The 21212-nt window shown below is 36.3% G+C and overlaps 1 protein-coding gene across 1 annotated transcript in view; it reads left to right on the top strand.

The window, feature by feature from the left end:
* Nucleotides 1-3782: 3782 nt before the first annotated feature.
* The window catches only part of LOC140154470 (serine/threonine-protein kinase ULK4-like), a 30046-nt gene continuing 12616 nt past the window's right edge, over nucleotides 3783-21212 (top strand). Inside the window, 18 exon segments of the mRNA XM_072177038.1 lie at nucleotides 3783-4091; nucleotides 5479-5664; nucleotides 6484-6648; nucleotides 7432-7509; nucleotides 7512-7570; nucleotides 8736-8898; nucleotides 9730-9831; nucleotides 10543-10626; nucleotides 11319-11397; nucleotides 12661-12826; nucleotides 13393-13565; nucleotides 14270-14528; nucleotides 15999-16244; nucleotides 16996-17042; nucleotides 17604-17682; nucleotides 18170-18361; nucleotides 19085-19243; nucleotides 20242-20433. Coding sequence (XP_072033139.1) covers nucleotides 5592-5664; nucleotides 6484-6648; nucleotides 7432-7509; nucleotides 7512-7570; nucleotides 8736-8898; nucleotides 9730-9831; nucleotides 10543-10626; nucleotides 11319-11397; nucleotides 12661-12826; nucleotides 13393-13565; nucleotides 14270-14528; nucleotides 15999-16244; nucleotides 16996-17042; nucleotides 17604-17682; nucleotides 18170-18361; nucleotides 19085-19243; nucleotides 20242-20433 — 2316 coding nt within the window. The 5' untranslated portion in view covers nucleotides 3783-4091; nucleotides 5479-5591.

Here is a 21212-nt window from a genome sequence, read left to right as displayed (position 1 = left end):
GGACGCTAGAAAAATACCGAAAAACAAGGTAAATTTAAATATTCAAATGTACAAAGAGACTGTTTTACAACTACTTTGATATAATATTGCTTGTATTTATACATGATGATGTCCTATTGTACGAAAGAAAAATTTTAAATGAATTTAAACCTCAACTTTTTTTTATTGTTGAATTCGACAGCATGACAGGACGGTTCGCACCCTTTCAATTTCGGACCCGTGCACTTTCGCCCCCTTTCAATTTCGCACCCGTGCACTTTCGCCCCCATTTAAACCGCGGGTAATGTGCTGCTGTTGATTGATGATGCACGATCGATCGCTTCAACTCCCGGCGGTACAGTGGGGTTGTTGTATGTATATTATTGGTTGACTTTTGAGTGTTGATTGTCTGTGTTTGCAGTACCGGTACTGGGTCCAGCGTGTACAAAAGCAAATAGTATGTTGATGGACTCTCCGGTTCGATTGAATTTAATAGGCCTATATTATTACGATATATTAAATGTGCTTCGACTAAAGATTGGTATTCATTATGTTTTTGATTTGTTATTTTGTTTTACTTAGGCCTATTTTATTTTATTTCATTTCATTTCTATTTTATTTTATTTTAAGCCTATTAATTATTTTTATTATTATATTATTATTATTATTATTATTATTATTATTATTATTATTATTATTATTATTATTATTATTATTATTATTATTATATTAATTATTATTATATTATTGTTATTAGAATTATGTTACCTTATTAGTACTTTATAATAGGCTATATAATTTAGTAGGGCCTATTCAATTATTTATGGCCTATAAAGTATAAAATTTATAGGGCCTAATATTGATATGGCCAAAAATATGATGGCTTATAATTTATAATTTTATCCCATCTTTATGTTGCCGAATTGATCTTCTTTGACATGACACTAATGGAAAAAAATATTTAGCAAATTTCTCAAAGACAAATGCGCACAAGCAAAACAAATGCCTGCAGCAGCTTTGCGATAATGCTGTGCCGACTTTCACCACCTTTCTTCACATGCGAGTATTAGCTGCCACTAGTACGCCGAAGCGCCGGGCGTGACATGGGTTCAATCAATGCAATGGTAGCCTCACGGTGACTAGGCAGTAGCACGCATATATTCGTCCCAGAACACACCCGCATCGGATCGATTAGTCTCCGGCCCGCGCGACGCGTGATTGTATAAAGTGTGACTCCTTCAACCCATTATGTAATGAATGACTTACGCGAAAGCGCCGGGTATGGTGTGGGTCCAATCAATGGTGGGGTACCGTAAACAGACACGCAAAAGTGCCATATGCCTCTTGACGACGATCGTAAAATATTATTAATCAGGAAAGTTTTCTGTTCGCTTTAATGAGAAATGTAAATAATGAACCAAATGTTTTAACTTTTATGTCTTTTAATGAATGATGTATTTTGTCTGTGTTCTTAATTAATTTAATATATTTCTACAATACGTAAATTGTATAAAACAAAGAAATGTAAATACTTTTAATGAATTTTGATATATTTGATGTATGATTTTTTGATGTTTATGCATTTTTATGTTTTTAAAAAATTCTTACATATATAGGGCTTATGTATAATTCTACAAATTGTTATGTATATTATTTTTATGACACAGAGCCCCTGTAATAGCAGATTTATCTGAAAGGTAGCCCTGTATAAATATGGTTTTAATAAATAACATAAAGTAAATAAACAAATTTGTGGAAAAAATGCTATCCATTGTATCCAATTCTGTATTGTAAATGATTGACATTTATGTGTTCATGATTCATTTTGTTTACTGGCCTGTCAATCACGGACTCATTATGACGATGCTTTATTAACACCACGGCACATCTTATATCTTAATCTGCTAAATATGCCGACAATTTTAAGGCGGGATGTTTGAACTCGAAGATGTCAATAATGATATGAAATAAAGATCGTGTAAAGGAGATGAATTTCTTTCTTTATTTTTCTTTTCTTTTTCCTTTTTTTTTTGTTTTTATAGTGCCTTTTTTCTTCTTTTTTTTAATCAAGAAAGCTGCTTTGTCTTTTGAACCCTGTTTTGTTTTTGGATGTTGCTGCACATAATAAACAGTTTTAAACAATCAATTTATTTCTATCAATTAGATTTGTTCAGTTCATCTTAATTTCTTTGGATTTCGCTTTTTCTTTCCCTTTCTTTCTTTATTTCCTTTCTTTCTTTTTTTTTTTTCTTGTTCAGGCTATAGGGGTCCGCGTCCTAAATGACATCTATCTTAAAGGAGTATTTCGTGATCCTAGAATCATGTTTTTATGACATTTTTTAGTAGACATGGTAGATATGCTTGAAAAAATCTTATTCCCAAAATGTCAGTTGATTCCGATTTTGCATTATGCGAAGTTATGCATGACTATGTGTATTACACTGCTCCATAGGCCACTGTTGTAATTTCGTTCTGGTACACCAGAACGTAATTCAAAATTGACGATATTTTTGCTAGACTTAATTAAATCTGCAAGAATTATTTTTGGACATAAACATTATGTAGCCAGAGGTTTCCAGTGGTATAAAAATCTTTTTGAGAAAAGTGAGGGATAATAATAATAATAATAATAATAATAATAATAATAACTTTATTTATACACGGTAACACATGTTCAATACAATATTGATCTTCCACATGTCCGTGTGGATATTAAAACATTACTAAAATATAAAATATAAAAGTTTGTTAAAAGATAATTATAATGCAAAAATGTACATAGACTAATACAATATTTCACTAAGAGACAAAAATTTATAATAAATGAATATGATAAAATAATCTGCATTCATCCTCATATCATTGTTATTCTTCTTCTTCTTCTTATTATTATTATTATCATATTATTATCATTATATTATATTATTAAATAAACTTTGTTTATATTATTAACATTGTTATTATTATTATTATTATTAATATATTATTATCATATTATTATTATTATCATCATATTATATTATTAAATTAACTTTGTTTATATGTTTTGTGTTACTCCCCCATTGGATGTTGTGTCATACTTTCATTGTTTTTAATTTTATCCATTGCTTGTTGACACTTGTATCCTTTTGGATCCATCCTTTGGTCGCCAGTTGGAACAAATTTTCACTGTTTTTATACATATTATAATTAATAATTAAATATAAATTTATTATTACTATTTATTATTATTACTATTTTTATTATTGAATTCTAATTATTTCATTATTTTGGGTAAGCCTGCTGCTAAAATATCTGGCCTGTAATATATACTGAGAAAAAAAAAATCGTTCCTCTATTTTGTTATAAAATATCCTTTCTTTCCTTCCTTCCCGGTTTATCATGACTTAATAAGTGCATGCCCGACGGCCCCAGCACTATAAACATACTACGCCGCACCGCCGAGTTCAAGCAATCGATCGTGCATCAATCAACATCAACACAATACCCGTATAAAAAGGGGGCGAAAGTGCACGGGTCCGAAATTGAAAGGGTGCGAACCGTCCAGCATTCCACCCATCATGCCATGGATGTACAGTTGCAGTTTTGAGTTTATGTAAATACTAAATATAATTTGTAAACCTGTATTTTAGATAGGGTATCCCGAGCTAAAGTAACTACACTCGGTTTCAGAGAAGAATGGCAGTAGTCCCTTGCCCAGATTTACGCGATGGCCGCGAGCGCGAGCGCCCGCCCTGTAAATAATGAATGAGCGACATGAGTGCATGAATATGTGGAGCCCGATGCGGAGCCCGATGCATGGATGCGGAGCTTGCTTTGTTTGTGCCGACCATACCGCGGAAACATGGCATGTTGCCTCAGGGGATCGACGCTAAGTCAGGTACCGCGTGAGCAAACTCAAAAATAGCGCAAACAGCGCGAGCGTACACAAAAGAAACTTTGCGCGTAAAATAAGCGATGTCGCCAGGTCTGTACGCTGTACCGGCGTCAGCTGAATTCGAGTACGCTTAGAGGGTACAGGCATGGAAAATTCCAATCTGTGTATTAATAATCTAAGGTGCCGACAAACCATGATGAAACGTTTTGACGCCGACACGTAATCGTCCAATCAGGTATTATACTGTGTCTGTTGTTATGATAGGTAGCCTATCCCAGGCAAACCTTAGTTAACACATTTGCTTGTCAGCCAAATTCGCCGAAAATGTCAATGCAAATTTTCATAGAAATTTAAAATAACTGGCCGAAGAAGGAAACCTACATAAATATGTTTTCTATACTTCACTTGACCCAAATATATGATTTTTTATGGTGATAAGACAATCGCACATGGAATTTTAGAGGGATTTTGATAGCAGTTCCATTAAAAAAAAGCTGCTATCATAATAAGACTAAGATCTAGAAACACCCCGAAATGCCGCTTTGGGGAATTTTGCTAGCTGAAGCTCCTTGATGAAAGTCAATCTTTGACAAGATGTAACTTTGCGACGGAAAGTGCTATGAAAAATGGGTTTTCAGTTTTGGCTTTGTTTACTCAAGGGCTTTAATTTGATATATAAAATGATGCAGTTTGATGGCAAATTTGAATTCACCTAGTATACCTATATGATTGTCAGACGATTGCAATCAGTATTCAGTAAATGTTAATTAATCAACCCTGTTAATATACTTAATATTATAATATTAATGAGCGACATACGCTGAGCCGACAAACTTTTTGACGCATAATCAGCCAATCAGATTACTGTGTCTGTTGTTATGATTGTCAGATGATTGCAATCTGCCAATCAATACCCCACTTCCGTGTTTACGCTGTGCAATGTGCACGCTCTCAAAATGATTGTAGTGTGCTGTTCTTCTTTGGCAGAAACTGTAGATCCTTCAGTCCTTTGAATAGTGGATACTCAAGCATGGCAATTCCACTCTGTACTGCTGTGCTTTATTGGGCAACATGAAGGATTTTACGTAAAAAAGTGTCGCCATTTGCTTATCATGACAATCAAGTATCATGACTATTATAGGAAAATTATTTAATCTGTGTTCATCATAGAACTTTCCCACCGCTTACATGTGGCGATAAAAAAGACAGCGTGGGATGCAGATGCAAACGTGTGTTATTGCACAAACAGGATTGGTCAGTTTTAAAATTTTTGGTGTTGCAGCTGCACTGAAAGTTTCACAATAAACACAAAATTCAGACTAATTGAAGATTAGCAGTCAGTGTTGCTATTCTTTGATATTTATGTCAATTATGACTATTGTCAGTTCCAGCACCTTTATGTCATTATCAGCATTTGCCAAAAAGGTGAATTATTATGACCCCAAAGACTTCAAAACTGCCAGTAACTCAATTTTGCCAAAGTGGCAATACAGTACTTCAATTGTAGGTATTGCATTTAAATTCAGCTATTTATTGCAGTACAGGCAAATGTAAAATAATATTAAGAATGGCCTGTCTATCACATACACACTAACCTGCATATTTATTGCTTTAATCTCCAGGTGTAAAGCATCCAGGAGTGTTTTGTCAGAGAAATGTAGACCCTTATTGTACCATTTTAAATGTACCTTCCTTCACACTGGTCAAGATACATTGTGATTAGTGGCACTGAACGATGGAGAACTACATTCTATATGATGAGTTGTCAAGGGGTGATTCAACCATCACATACAAAGGAAGACGCAAAGGTAAAACTAAAATAGCTTTAAAATTGACATGTCAAGTCAGTCAATATCCGGAGTCCATTTCAGTAAACTTTGCGAAGCTTTGTAAGTTTCAAAATCATTTGTAGATTGTGTCGAGTCGTAAGTTCCATTTCACAAAACATAAAGTAATAGGCATTTACTACAGTTATGTCTAGTATTATTAGGTATCGTATCTTTACGAATGGTTGCTTGAGTTACCAAGGGTTAAAAGTTTATTGGGTGTTATTTTATCAATTTTCTTCAGAAAATTGCCCTGTCCATTGAGTGTTACTTATTTTACAGTGGCTATTTTAGAAGACTTGAGGTTAAATTGCCCCATACTCACTCTATGAGCTGTGATCAGTATGTCTTTCATAGAACTTAGTATAGCATCACTAGATTTGAATGGAGCACAAGAAGGAAATCAATCAATTCATATTCCACATTCACTCTATCTGTTTTGTTTGTTATTAATTATCAATTGGGGGACTCCCCGGAGGAGCTCATTGACTCCACACTATGCAGTAATTCTATTGAGTTAAGAAAAGACCAATAATAATTGTTAATGTTTATTAGATTTCCCTTTCCCCCTAATATGAAAATTAAACAATTTTTACTTATTTGGTGATTTTATGAAGGGTCATTTGCAAAAAAACCCAAATAACTGGCCCAACTTGAAAGGTACATCTGCCCATAGTGAACAGGGTTTTTCCTGTTGCCCATGTTTCCTGTAGCTCCCATGTAATTTGAACCCTGCCTCATACCAACTATAACATGGTATAAATATTGAGCTTATCCACTGTAAACCATTATTATCTGCAGGTTCAATCAATTTTGTAGCCATCCACTGTATTGACAAGAGCAGACGTCCAGAGGTAACAAACCGTGTTAGATTAACTCATGAATTGGAACACCCCAATGTGGTTCAGTTTTTGGAATGGTACGAGACCACCAATCATCTGTGGCTTATTGTGGAACTTTGTACAGGTAAGCCGCTCATATGTGACAAAGTGGGTCAGATGTCGCTAATATTGATTTTGAGATATTGATACAAAGGAAGTTTTAAAATTATTTTGTTTTATATTGTTTTCCAGGATTGATAAATTGACGGAATTTCGCAAAGAAAAGTCATATCAACATGGGGTTTTCAATTTCTAAAGCTCCAAATGTCCTCTTTAGAAACATAATAAATGACTCTTTCCTCTTGATCATGTCATATTATGTATATTTAATACATATTACTATTCCTCATTTGATATGTTGTACATGTATAATATACACTACAAGATTCCTATTGGGGCCACCGTCACAGGTACACCATTGTTATGGTACTTGGCTGGTACCATTCTGTAAAAGGGTAGTACCAGTGCAGTACCACTGCTCGTGGGTCCTGTGCAGTAGCAGCATTGGTACATGTACTGTGTAGATACTATGTGCATACTAGTCGGGTACCTTGGCGATGGTGTACTTGCAGGTGGCCTCAATAGGAATCTTGTAGTGTACATATGGGTGTGTGCATTTTCACTTTGCAAACTGGCAGTTACATACACACACATGAGAATTTGGCATCGCTAAGGTAATGAACATGGTCCACATTTGAAAATTGAATGCAAACGCTGTGTATGGGGGTGTCCAGGGTGTGTGTGTTTTGTTTTGTCTTGTGTTTGGTGTTTGTTTGTTTGCTATTGGATCATTTGTTTTTGCATTCCAACAACTCTACACAATTGTGTTCCCATTTGTAAATACATTTTGATCTTCTCTACATTTCAGGTGGTCAATTACAAGTTGTCCTTGAACAAGACCATCATCTCCCAGAGAGCTCTGTGATGAAATTTGGATTAGACCTTGTCAGGGGCTACACTACTTACATTCCTTGGGTATTCTTTATTGTGATATACAACCCTCAAAGGTAAGGTTGGTGATACTTGTATGCTGTAAAGGTATCCAAACAAAGTACATTATATGCATTTGGAGTAAAACCACAGAATTAGAGAAGGAGAACAAGGACTCGACCGCCATATTGATGCATCTCGATACACAGAGGACTCGATGCATCTTGATACAGGCATGGAGCAAAAATTGAGGGTATTCGGTTTCCATTGCAATTCACTCGAGGTAATTGTTGTCATAAAAGTGCGACATGGATGATGGGTGCATTTGAGAGACGCACTTGATGCGACCTGCACGCGAGTACCAGGACGTTTCAGATGAATTGTTTTCATTCGTCTCCGTGCACCGTCGGCAAGGACCCGAATACCCCCAATTTTCTCCCCATAGCTGACGGTGCTATTGTACATGGCGGTATAGTATAGGGAGTCTGAGTTCTCCTCTAATTCTGTGAGTAAAACCAAAATGTGATATTATGTTACAGGTCTACTTGTGATCAAAACACAGAGATCTTAAAGCCTGTTCATATTGCAATTAGGACCTAATTTAAGTTTTATTGTCACTCAAATTTTATATTTGGGTGTGGGGGAATCTTAATCTTTAAAGCACAGAGAAATCATTATCAAATATCAATTTGCAATAAATGTGTATTTTCAAAGATGATGAAAGTCTTTGTTACTTCTTGTTTTGAATGAAACAAATAAAGTTTAGTTACCAGTCAAGCCTTCTGCATTTTCTGTCATTTATTAAGTAGTGCAAATGCCCCAGTCAAAACTCTTGTCCCCCAGTAAAAATCCAAAATTATGAAATTTTTGATTTTTCCACTCTGAAATTCACTTCCCCCCAAAAAAAATTCCTGCTGCCGCCATTGATTCAAAACTTTTAGCAGAGAGGAGAGGCAACCATAGGCATTATCATATGTATCTGTCTCACTGTATTGAAAACAAAGTGACAGTCCAAACATGCTGACAAAATAATTCCCAGTGAAACCAAAATAACCTGTACACGGGAACAAGTTTAATATCTGAGATTTTAGTAATGTGCTTTGATTCTATGAAACGAGGCTATTGAAAGTGCATGTATGCACTAAAGTGAATGTAAGCAAGTTCACATTTGAACTTGCTTTGGATTTGAAGAATTGTGCCTGTCTTTGAAACATCTAATGATACCTTCTTATTTGTTTCTAGATTCTTCTAGATGGACCAGGACAACTCAAGTATGATGACTTCTGTTTAGCAAGGGTTGAAGGTGAAGATCTTGACGATCTCTTTGAAATGACTGGAGAATCGGGAAGTAGCGCTGACAGTACAGAACAGAGTAACAGTAGCCCACGGTCAAGGAAAACACTGGGTAGTTATCTCCACAATATTGTGGTTTTCTCCCAAAAGATGTTGTTGATAGTATACAAATACTGCATGGTTTGAAGGGAAATAGTGACCCATGATTGACACTGAAAAAACCATGTAGTATTTGTCTTATTACACCTCACACATATTTAAGAGTAAATGACACCAATTCTTGTATTTAATATAAGAAGTTATATGAATCTAGGCTTACTTACCAAAATTACTTTTATATCCACATTCCTGGTTGTATTAATGAAGCTGTATCTTAGAGACTTTTAAGCTTTTCTTAGTGTAAAAATTACCATCTTGCTTGCACAATTCAGTGTAAAGACACCAAGCAAAAATAAGCGAAACATTCCATTTTCTTTCTTGTTATGGATGCGTTTAATACCTGTTTCATTATGGAAAACCATGACACAACATTCAAAAGTCCTACCTTCCACGGTACAAAAAGATGCTTTGAAGAATTGGAAATTTGTTTGCTCAATAAATGTCTTATTTTATTGGATTGTGTATCACATACATGTACAAGGACTGCATTGATTTTAATTCAATGAACCATTGATAGTTTTTAATAAAATATACTATAAAAGCAGTTCTGGTGATTTCAGTTTATGAAGAATTCATATATAATATGCTGAAACTATGTGACCAGTCTAATTTGCTCTCAATGATATCACCAATTTCAATAAGCATTATTGTTTACAACTAGTGGGTTTTTAGCGGGTTCGCCGTCGGACAAGTTTTAGAACTGTCAAGCTTTCGTCAGGAGTAACTAATTGTTATGAATTCCCGTCGTAAAAGCATATCCCACAAATTATTGTTTACTCCATAGGTAACCCTAACTATATGGCACCTGAAGTTTTGCAGGGCAAACCCTACAGCTTAGCAAGTGATTTATGGGCATTGGGATGTTTGCTGTATCAACTTTTTACAGGTAGGTTTGTTTGGTTAAGTTAGGCGAAATAAAAAGTGTGTCTCAGAGCTGGCGAAGATTTTAAATGCAGTGCGTTTTTTGTGTTTTTTTGCTATTTGGTTATCAAAACTTCCTTCACCCAATGGAATTTGGGGAGCTGCACAGTTACTTGGTGGATATTACAATCTAAGTGCAGATAGGGTTGCGCTGCAACCGGCTGCGCCTAGTTGATGCGATCTGATTGTGATAATTCACCATGGCAGCAAAATTCCAGCGTTTTTAGTCCTCTAAGATCTGGAAAAAGGCACTATAAAAATCCAAAATTTATTTATATTATTTACATTATGCACATGATAAAATATTTTGTTTTTGTTTTATATAAAATAAAATTAGCCAATTTCTCACAGAAATGTGTACCGCAAAACAAATGTGTGAGACATCTCTGAGACACACTTTTTTACCCCTTGTTTACCCCTTAACTTGAACTTGAACTTGAATTATTTAATTTGGTGTCATGTGTTTGGTTTGTTTATTTATGTTTCTTAGTTTGCTTTGTAGAACAAAAATGTATAAAGGGATGGAGAGAGACAAACGTACACATCTCTGACAAACCAAGTCCTGGCATATGCCTTTTGTCAATACTATTGAGTGTAGGCAAGCCTGATATAGGCTGTATATCAAGAAAGCAAGAGAAAGTTGAGTGATGACAAGTTCTTTATAAATCTATTTCAGGGCATGTACCATTTCAAGGCAACACATTTCCTGAATTAGTAGAGAAGATTATGACCTCGGATATGCCTGTGCCAAAGGTCAAAGGTAAGTCAATGTTAATTTATGAGAATAATATCTTTGCAGTCAGTTAAAAGGGCATTTCGTGATCCACAGCCTCATCCCCCCCCCCTTTTCTCCAAAAAAGTTGAGATTTTTATACCACTGGAAACCTCTGGCTACATAATGTTTAATTGTTTATGTACTAAAAATTTCTTGCAGATTAATTCGCTTAGCAAAAATATCGCCAAATTTGAATTTTGTTTTCAGAACGAAATTACAGTAGTGGCCTAGGGAGCAGTATAATACACGTAATCATGCATAACTTCGCTAACGCAAAAATCGAAATCAACTAAAATTTTGCGAATAAGCTTTTTTTCGTGGTTATCTATAGATAAATGTCATAAAAAGAGGATGCTAGAATCACAAAATCCTCCTTTAATATTAACAAATATTTTAGCAATGCCACTAAGTGCAAATCCAAATAATAAAATATATGTCATCAATTTTATACCGTTATCAATAAATTTGTGAATCATTCATTTTTATAAACTACAACTTCAACAGTAACATAATTTTCATGAACTGTTTGGTCATATTTATATTTGTTATTTTTCCCACTTATCTTCATAAAAAATGCAAGGGGTGAGATTGATGTTTAACATGTCCCCTTCATCTATGTGGTAACCAAAAATTGTGTCGACACTGTTATATGATGTAGTCCTTCATTTATCTTACAGGTTCAAGGTTTTCATCTAAACCATCTCCTGATTTGTGCAATCTTCTGAATGGATTATTACAGAAGAACCCTGATGATAGGTAAGTGCTTGCTTATAAGTATTCACATGGCCTGAATTGCTATCTCTCTCTTCTCTCTCTTCTCTCTCTGTCAGTTTGTCCATCTTAGTCTCTCTGGTCATCTTTCTCTTTTATCCCTCTCTGTCTTAAAAGAATGAACTTTGAATATTGCTAAAGATATAAATATGGTGTTTGGTACATTTAGGCTTCCCATTGTTATCCCAGTTATCACTTGATATTTGTTTCCTCTTTCCAAGTTGCGTGGGGGGGATGCCCCCCCATCCACAAAGGTCCACTTTCGCTGTTTTTCCAATAAAGGTCCAAATAGGGGAGAAAATTGTTAAACGGTACACCTTTTGGTGATAAGGCATTGAAAAGTCCAAACAGGTGCAATTTTTAGGGGAGTTCGATCCACTTTTTACAAAAAAATCTGCGATAGTGCACTCTTTCAAAACAGGTCCACCTTTTGGAAGAACAGCATCTCTCCAAAGTAAATCCTGCATATGGGCCTGCCAAGGTGATATGTTTCTGAATGTATCATGGAGTAAAAGTAAATCAAAATGATATGATCTATTTTTAAAATAACAGTCAATAATCCTTGTGGTGTCTTTATGACATTTGAAAACTTGATTGATATTGGCTATTGTAATCGAGCAGTCAAGTTAGCTCAATCGATAAGGCGTTCAACTATGGTACAAGAGGTTGCAGGTTCTAAACCGCGATGGGTGGTTTTAGCATGTTCTTGTGGAAAAATTGAGTTAGCTTGAAATTCCAGTGGACAAGGAACTTGCTGCTAATTGTCTCGTTGTAACCCGTACAAAACTTGGGGAGCTGATCCTGGCTGCAAAGATCAATTGTGGAATGTCTAGGGTGTGGGTTTCAAGCAGCAAAGTCCCCGAGTTGTTGTTAAATGGTTTTTGGAATGATGTGGGGCCGTAGTGGTCAGTGACAACCTTTAAAGTGTGCTGAGGCTTGTGGATCATCAACATCTAGGCGTTGTGCCTGTGTGTAGCGCACTATAAACCACTGCATTTATTTTATGCTGTATTCAGAAATATTAAGACTTCCGGAAATTTCCGGAATTCCGGAAATGTGGCAAAAAACAAAAAATTGTCAAAAAACAAAAATATTTTACATTTTCGGAATTGGATGATGATAATTTGTCATAAAAAGAGCAAAAAATATATCTGTGAGGGGATGGCCCCTGGTTGCACGCCTCGCCTTTGGCTCACATGATTTTCAGGAAGTGGATCATTACCTCACTTACATCTCTGTTTATTACAGATTGAGTTGGCATGACCTTGTAGAGCACTCATTTTGGCAAGGAGAGTTATCTGTACAGCACCCTGGAGACTCTGATACAGAGCTGCAAATCCCAACAATACAACTAGAAGGAGATGATACCAACAGCAGCTTAGAAGCACTGACTAAAACACCAGCCAATATCAAGGTTTGTTGCTTATAAATTGGTACCGACATAGTATTGATAACTCAGGTTGTGTTTTGTCATTGTCTAGTTCAGGCCTTCTTAACTAGTTTATTTGAAGTGCCAACTGGAAAACTTTAGTGACCATGAATTGCCAACATATCAAGGGAGGACTCTGCTAGGTAGCGAGTATGCATAGCGGGTAATGTGCAGTGGTGCTTTATCGGGGGTCCAGGTGGCAGCGCCCCCGGAAGATTTTAGGGCTTTTTAAAGGCTCAGATTGGGTATTTTCACCCCTTTTTTGTTCTAGATTCATGTGAAACAAAACTTACCATGCGCCACTTCGACTGACTCCAAGGCGCGCTGCCAGTTGAGAAGGCCTGGTCTAGTTAGATATAACTTTTTTTTTCCAAAACGTACGTAAAGTAACCATATTCATTTGAAAGAGAGATTTTAGGGAACTCCACTCCAGTATTGGAATTAAGGTTAAATACAGGTCTCAAGCTACTTGTGAAAACTGACAGTATTTCAATAATCAATTTTAAGATAGCAATTAAGTATCAACTAATATGATATAACTTTCACTACAGGAATACAACTTGGTAGAGATCTCTGCAGATGGGAAACCAGTGTCAAGTTTGAGAGCATCAAGTCAACATCATCTACTGAGGGCTTCATTACTCTCTAGTGCAATGAGTAACGTCAGACCACAGACATCTCCAGATGTATCACAGACTGGCAAAGATGCACAGTTTACTCTCAGGTAAGGAAAAGTATTTGACATGTCAATGACTTTTAACATATCGATGACTTTAGTGGCAGAACGACTTACATGCGTTAAGCTCCTTTGATTGCATGTGTTATGGATGAGTCCCTCAATACATAGAGCATTCCCTGTATGTAGGAGGGCATGAGTGCATGCACCATACTTGAGTCCACTTAAGCATGGTGTGTAGCATGCACCATGATTGAGTGAACTCAGGCATATCACTAGCAACCATACATACAGCAGCAAATGGACATAATGTGACCTGCTGTCATAAAATGTGCGCAAAATTAACAAAATAACTTTCGGAGATATTCCAGATTTTAATTCCTTATTTCATACCCTTTAAAATCATACCAAACATGTTAGGATGGCCCCTTGCCTTGGTCTTCAAAAATCAATATCCCCCAGAATTTCTTTTGTTTTGTATTGAATTTTGGCATATTTAATGGACTATGTCTTCTGTAGAGCCCTGGCGACTTTTATGCTCCTTTTGTGGGAGCAGTCTTTCTGCCACTGCGACATTGATGTTATATTATTTATCTTAAACAAACAAAGCCAGTCTCAAATTTCCAGCGCATATTTTTGGAGGATTAAAAAAGTCAATCTCAATGGTGAAGCTTCTTTTTATTAATTAGAATGGATGTTCATGTATGCATTTCAAATAAGGCATGTATTTTATTTATTTATTTATTTATAAGCTCAAGACCTGGCATGTCACCAGCACATGAACCATCAGAAGAAACTGCAATTCCTGTTCCACAAACGAAGAAACCTCCTCGCAAAAAATCGGCTACAAAGAAAACCGGTAAAGGTGATGGGGGTAATGGGAAAGAAAAAGTGCAGTATCCTTCTGAGAGAACTGTCCCACAGATGGGGGAAGGAGATAAAAGTAGCAGAGCACAGATGATCTATACTGTGTGGGATCTAAGTGTATCTCCTGTTCAGGATAATCCAAAGGTAAGCTGACACAATCCTATACAAGAGAGTTGATGGTAGCATAATTTTGCATACTACAGGAAAATTAGTTCATTTGTGTTCATCGTAAAACTTTCTCACCGCATACACATGGCGTGTACAGCATAGTACACGAATGCGTGTTATTCCACAAATGCGATTGGTCAGTTCTAAAAATGTTGCAGCTGGGCCGTACGCCCTCGTATTGCTACGCGCGAAGGTGCTGGCTTAGCAATTTTCCTATCGTAAAATAGAATTTTTTCTCTTTGAATTGGAGTTTGAAATTAACAATTAAACTTCTTCAACAGTATTTACATTTTCCCTTGCATTTTACCTTTCCATAAAGCTGTTTGTCCAAGCACCCGGTGTGCTCCCATTTATTTATTTTTGAATTGAAATATGTTCTTTTGTCTCTTTACTTTGCTATCGATGATATTTGATTTCAAAGTAAAGGGGTCATATTCATTAAAAACAGAAAGTACAATAAACATTTTCTCTCTGTCATACTATTAAATGTTGTATTGCTTACTAGGTTTTTTGTGATTCAATCTATACTTTGTTTGGCTTATAATTGGCAAAACTTATGCATTTTTTTGTGTGTACCAGTCACACATGCAACTCGCAACTAGCATAAATGCTGTGCCCATCTGCGTCCATGCTATTCTAAAGTCTGCACAAAAAGTAACTCAGCTGTTATAAATACGCCTATAGCTTCAGAACTAGTAATTGTTTTCATAATATTTCAACATACAGAGAAGGATAATTTATTTACTCGCATTTTGATACCACATTTGTCAAATGTCGTTCAAGATTAACAACGCAGTGGTGCTTTTAATGAAAAATACTCGAATTTAAAAGTTGCAGTTTACAGCGATCAATTGTTTATTATGCCAGCACTGTAGCACGTAAAGCACGCCATTATTTCCGCGCTTACTTCAAATCAATACAAATAACTGCAACTTTTAAATTCGGGTATCTTTGTTTCAAAACACTGCTGTATTATTAATATTGATATAAAATTGGATCGATTAAGCCCATATTTATTGGTCTATATGAGTTTTAAAATATTGACGAGACGTAGTCGAGTCCAATATTTTAAAACTCATAGCTAGACCAATAAATATTGGGCGTAAAGCATCCAATTTTATCATTATTATGTGTTGGATCCAATATTATCACAACTTGGATCCATCAAAACATAATAATGAACAAAACTGGACAAATAGGGTATCAAAATGCGCGTAAATAAATTATCCTTCTTTTTATGTTGAAATATTGTGAAAATAATTATTAGTTCTGAAGTTTTAGGCGTGTTTATAACAGCTGAGTTACTTTTTGTGCAGACTTTATATCAGTACGCATTAAAAGTCATTCTTTTTACCAAATATACCACAAACAAAGTATATAAAAAGGAAATTCTTCTGTAGTAATTATATGTATCTTAATAAAATTGGGATTTCATTGTTTTAACAGATTCAGAAGCCTGCTTCCCTGAAATTTGATGCAAAGTGTCTGTCCTTCACAGCTCATAGTGAAGAGAAACTAGACTCAATGCAGGAGAGGCAGATAATACAACACCTGGACAACATAGCTGATGTAATATCCAAGATGGCCGTCAAGTCAGCAACCAATCAAAGAAATAAGCTTCAAATACTGACTTACCTTGCTAGTGTGTGTAGCAGCCCTGCTGTAGGACCTGCTCTGTTACAAAGTAAACTGGTAAGTTGAATGTGACTTTATTTCTGCTGGGAGCAGCGTGGCACACCGGTTAAGGTCTTTGCCTTTGGTCCCGGGTTCAATTCCCTGCAGGACAAAAAAAAACGCTCTCCCTGTGGTTCATCTGGTAATGGCAGGGCAGATGATAAAGACCTCGTTTACAGGCGGTTCCAATCAGGGTAACGCCTGATTGTCAGCTACACTTGCCTGTCCTGTAAAAATACCCCGACCAGCCATCTACGGTGACCTCCTTCGTTTCACCAGGTCACTTGTGCCTGGCCGAAGTTTCGTCAGCGTTATCTCCTAGATTTCAGCTGATATTCAGCTGAATATTAAAAAAATAAATCTAATTTAACCTTTACCATCACACGCTGAGCTCTGATACCATTGAAGTGCTAGTCAATATATGAACGATACTATGATCAGTTCGGTTTTTGTTACTGCTTGAGCCCGCATAAATTCACAAAATACACAAAGCGTGCATATTTGCTGCACTCAGTTGTGTGTACGCAATTCTGGATCAATCCACGATATTATGAGTCCCGTCTATTACGAGCTGATCAGAGTGTAGGCCTCTACTAGCTTTTACTGGATGTAATCTTGATTATGGTTTGAGTATGGTCCGTTATTTGGATTCTAACAACTGACCCCAATTTTCTATTGAGTTTCCCTGGATGTGACTATCATACTTCATAGATTTGACAGGTTATGCCATGATAGGAAATCAACCCACTGTTTTATCTGTTGTTTTCAGATGACAGCATTGACATCCACCATAAAGAGTACACAACCACTAGAAATGTAAGTATGATTGCAGCAAAACTTGATTAACTGCCACTACTACTCCAATTACCCCAAAGAGATTAGGATAAGGGTAACATTTAGGGTTAGGATTATAGTTGGGTTTTAGGGTCAGGATTAGTATTAGGATTATAACTAGGCTTATGGTAAAGACACTAGGATTAGGTCTATGATTGGGGTGGCGACCACTTTTCAAAAGCTGCTCTGATATTACAACTGTTAGTTTTTTCAAGGGTTACTTTAAAATTACAATGTTGTAGCTGGCTTGTTGTGACAAGAGTAGTCCGCAAGTGTCAGTCCATGAGTATAGGTATGAGTACAGAGACCCAGGGTTTAGTTTAATTGAGTAATGAGTATGAGTATAGAGTTCCAAAGTTTGATTGAGTCAGGAGCCTAAGTATGATATCACTCAAAATCTGTAACTAGGTAGATATATTATGAAAAGCATGTTGTGTTTCATGTTTATAGAGATTAGGAAACAAATGATAAGAAAAATAAACATGATTTGTCCTTGACTCATTCACAGCGTCTTCACATAACCTTTGTCTTGTTGTATTTCAGACGGTGTAAATGCTGTAGAGTGCTAGGTCTAATGGCTCTCAATATCATAGATCTGCCAGAAGATGTACAACTCACAGAGGTAAGATAACCTACTGATAGCATTTACCTCAATAGATTCATGAGCAAATGTAAAGATTTGCCAACAGATTTAATTGAAATACATGGGCCATGTTGTCTGTTTGGGCATTATATGCAAGGTATGCTGCATAGCAATGAAAGACATATTATGCTCTAGTCAACCAAATCTGAAGGGAACATAAACTGAACTGAACCAAGTTTAACCAGACTGGACTGGACTGGACTGAACTGAAATGAAATGAACTGAACTGAACTGAACTGAACTGAAATGAAATGAAATGAAATGAAATGAAATGAAATGAAATGAAATGAAATGAAATGAAATGAAATGAACCATAAAATTGAGTATCCAAAGGAAACATGAATATGCAAACAAACTGAACTGAACTGAGTGTAACCAAAGTGAATTGAATTGTTCTGTGAGAGAGGTGAGAGGTGTTTTTTAAATGTCTTCAAGAGAATATTCAATATTGCTTTTTATTTTGCAGATCTTCATGTTGTTATCAGAAGTAATAAGAGACAGCACAAGAAATGCCAAGTTAAAGCAAGCAGTGTTGCCAGCTTTAGGTGAATTATTGTATTTAGTGGCTGTACAAGAGGAACAGAGACCAGATAGTGTTGATAGTTGGAGTGTTCCTTCCTTAACATATACAATACTCTCTAGATGTCTAAGGGAAGCGGTAAGTTTATATCGAGGGTTAAGAACCAGGCAGCCTTATTATAAACTCACATGAGTTTAGGCTTTCTGGTTCACAACCCTCGATATGTGAATACATTTGAAGATATGATTAATTAGTATTGCCTTTCTAAAGTGTCTTCTGCTTATTTGCAGATATGATTAATTAGTATTGCCTTTCTAAAGTGTCTTCTGCTTATTTAAGGTGAAAAAATAAGACTCATAACATGTATTGCATGTGCACGCAGTTGGATGCAGTGCTTACATGATTTGTGTGTCGAGTAATGCGTGACTGGCGCACGATTATGTGAATTTACGCGAGCGTGAGTTGGGACTTTATTGATGCATGCAATAACAAAAGCCAAATAATTTTCGCCTATTATAGGCTGGACAAACTTTAGCAGACCATCATACATGTAAGGTGACGTGCCAACTCACAATTGACTTGTTGAAAATATCCAATTCATAGATAAGGTCCATGGTTGTCAGTCAAGGTATTTAAATTCTTAATATTGCACTCAGTTTCACTTTATATCCATGTTACACTCCACTTTCATTGCAACCCTACACTTGAAAAGTTCAATGGTACCTTCATGTTGCAACTAGTAGATTTTGTTTTTAGTTTAGTAATTAGAGAGCAATTCTTACCCATGGATTTTAAATATATATCTAAACTTGATCACCTGTTTACCTTTTCTTTTTGTGTGTAATTCTAATCAAATTTCAGGAAGATGCAGTTGTCCAGCATTGTGCAGCCAAGACTATTGACAATGTAGCAACAACAATGGGAAGACATAGTAACAAACTATCAACTAATGAGAATGGACACCTGCTATGGCATCTGTTTACACACTCAGCTGATTCACTCAAAGTCTCTGCTATCTCGGTAAGTTAACAATGGGAAGACATAGCAGTAAACTATCAACCAATGAGAATGGACACTTGCTATGGCATCTGTTTACACACTCAGCTGATTCACTCAAAGTCTCTGCTATCTCGGTAAGTTACATTATGTTGTTGCTACAGACTATACCACAGACTAGTCGCAAACAAGTCAAGTCCCAGTATCACCTGTTAATGAGGGCTGATTGTTCCACGAAGTGTGACAAACTAAACTGTTATGTGCATGCCGCATATTTTAACGGTCCTTTGTGTAAATGTGAAGGCACGCAACGCTGGTGTGATTTGTTAGACATGCACGATCGAATGATTGGCCCTCATGCGAAAATTCACAGCATACAAAGTATGGGGAGTCTGGCTGTTTGCTAAAAGTGCTGAGATACGCACATACATATGTAGAGACCATGCATAGATGTGTATGCTACACAGCTTCCTTAAAACATTTACGTTATTGATTTGTTGAGATTTAATAAATTATGGCTGAGAGATCCTGTCTCTCTATAACAATAATATAATGACCCTGTCAGACTTAAATGCTGCAGCGACAATCGGCATGGCATAATCAATCAATGAAAAGCCTTGATTGGGTCTGTTGGTGTGAAATGTGTGGGCATCACATCACAAAGTGCAAACGGCATGAAAGTATGAAACCAGCATAAAAGACAAACTTTATAATTATGATTTATAGTCCTTAACATGTTAAAATAAATTTTTTGATTATTCTGTGGTGTGCTGTGCATCGAGCGTATACCAGCTTGAAAGCAGAAGTGATAAACAATCACACTGATTGGCTGATCAACAAGATGGTTGACCCATTAGTCATTGACGCATAGAAGGGGAGTATACCTCGCCTCTTCTACGCCATCACCGATCACCAATGTGTACCCAGACCACAGAAGAATTAAAAAAATTACTTTATGCCAAGCCCACAAGGTCTCTAGTAGTTTACAACAATACATTTTTCTGTACTTGTTTATTTTTCAGGCATTATGTCGCATCACTCAGCATTCCGTGAGCATATTTCAGGGTGTGATAGACAAGATAGGTTTACCGTCAGTACTGGAAGCATTGGGTGTTCATATCAGTCGTGTACAACAAGCTATGCTTACCATGTTAGCAGCTACACTCAATGAAGGATCACATCTACATAGACTTATACAGGATAAGGTAATGGGATGATAACATACTGGAAATGTTTTAGCTGATTTTGAAATTTGTCGTTATACTTTGTTTAACATAGTGTAATTTTATGCAGTCCAACCCCCTTATCTGGATCTCTTTTATGCGGTTCACTCTGTTATCTAGACATGTGATCTTCATAGAAAAACCTGTTTTTAATGCTTTGAGACCATGATTCCATGCATTAAAGCATTTAGAAGGACATGACTATATATCGGTTTGAGTAATTATTTTGCTGCCTCAATGTTAGCACTTCAGACATTCAATGCAAAAGTACATATAACTCACTTCTACTGATTTTTCACTTATCCCGTCAATGCTTGGTCCATCACATCTGCGGATAAAAGAGGTTGGACTGTAATTGTTGTTATTTTTCTGTTTTGCTTGTTTTGTTTGTTATTCTTGTTTGTTTTCCTTTGTTAACACAGTTGAGTTACACTCCTGACAGGCAAACTGTCTGCTTGTATGATACTTGGTTGAGTGTGACACTAACATGAAATTTAAGAATCATGAGCTGCCATGATATCCCATCCTTAGATTATTAATACACAGATTGGAATTTTCCATGCCTGTGCGCTCTAAGCGTACCCGAATTCCGCTGACGCCGGTACAGCGTGCAGACCTGGCGACATCGCTTTCTTCGCGAGAAGTTTCTTTTTGTACGCCGCGCTGTTTGCGCTTATTTTGAGTTTGCTCACGCGTACCTGACTTAGCGCCGATCCCCTGAGGCAACATGCCATGTTTCCGCGGTATGATCCCATCAAAGGAAATGCAAC

Source organism: Amphiura filiformis, chromosome 6, assembly GCF_039555335.1.
Source record: "Amphiura filiformis chromosome 6, Afil_fr2py, whole genome shotgun sequence".
In the NCBI taxonomy this organism is placed as follows: Eukaryota; Metazoa; Echinodermata; class Ophiuroidea; order Amphilepidida; family Amphiuridae; genus Amphiura; species Amphiura filiformis.
Note: the sequence above shows the minus strand (reverse complement) of the source record. Positions and strands in the feature narration are given on the sequence as shown.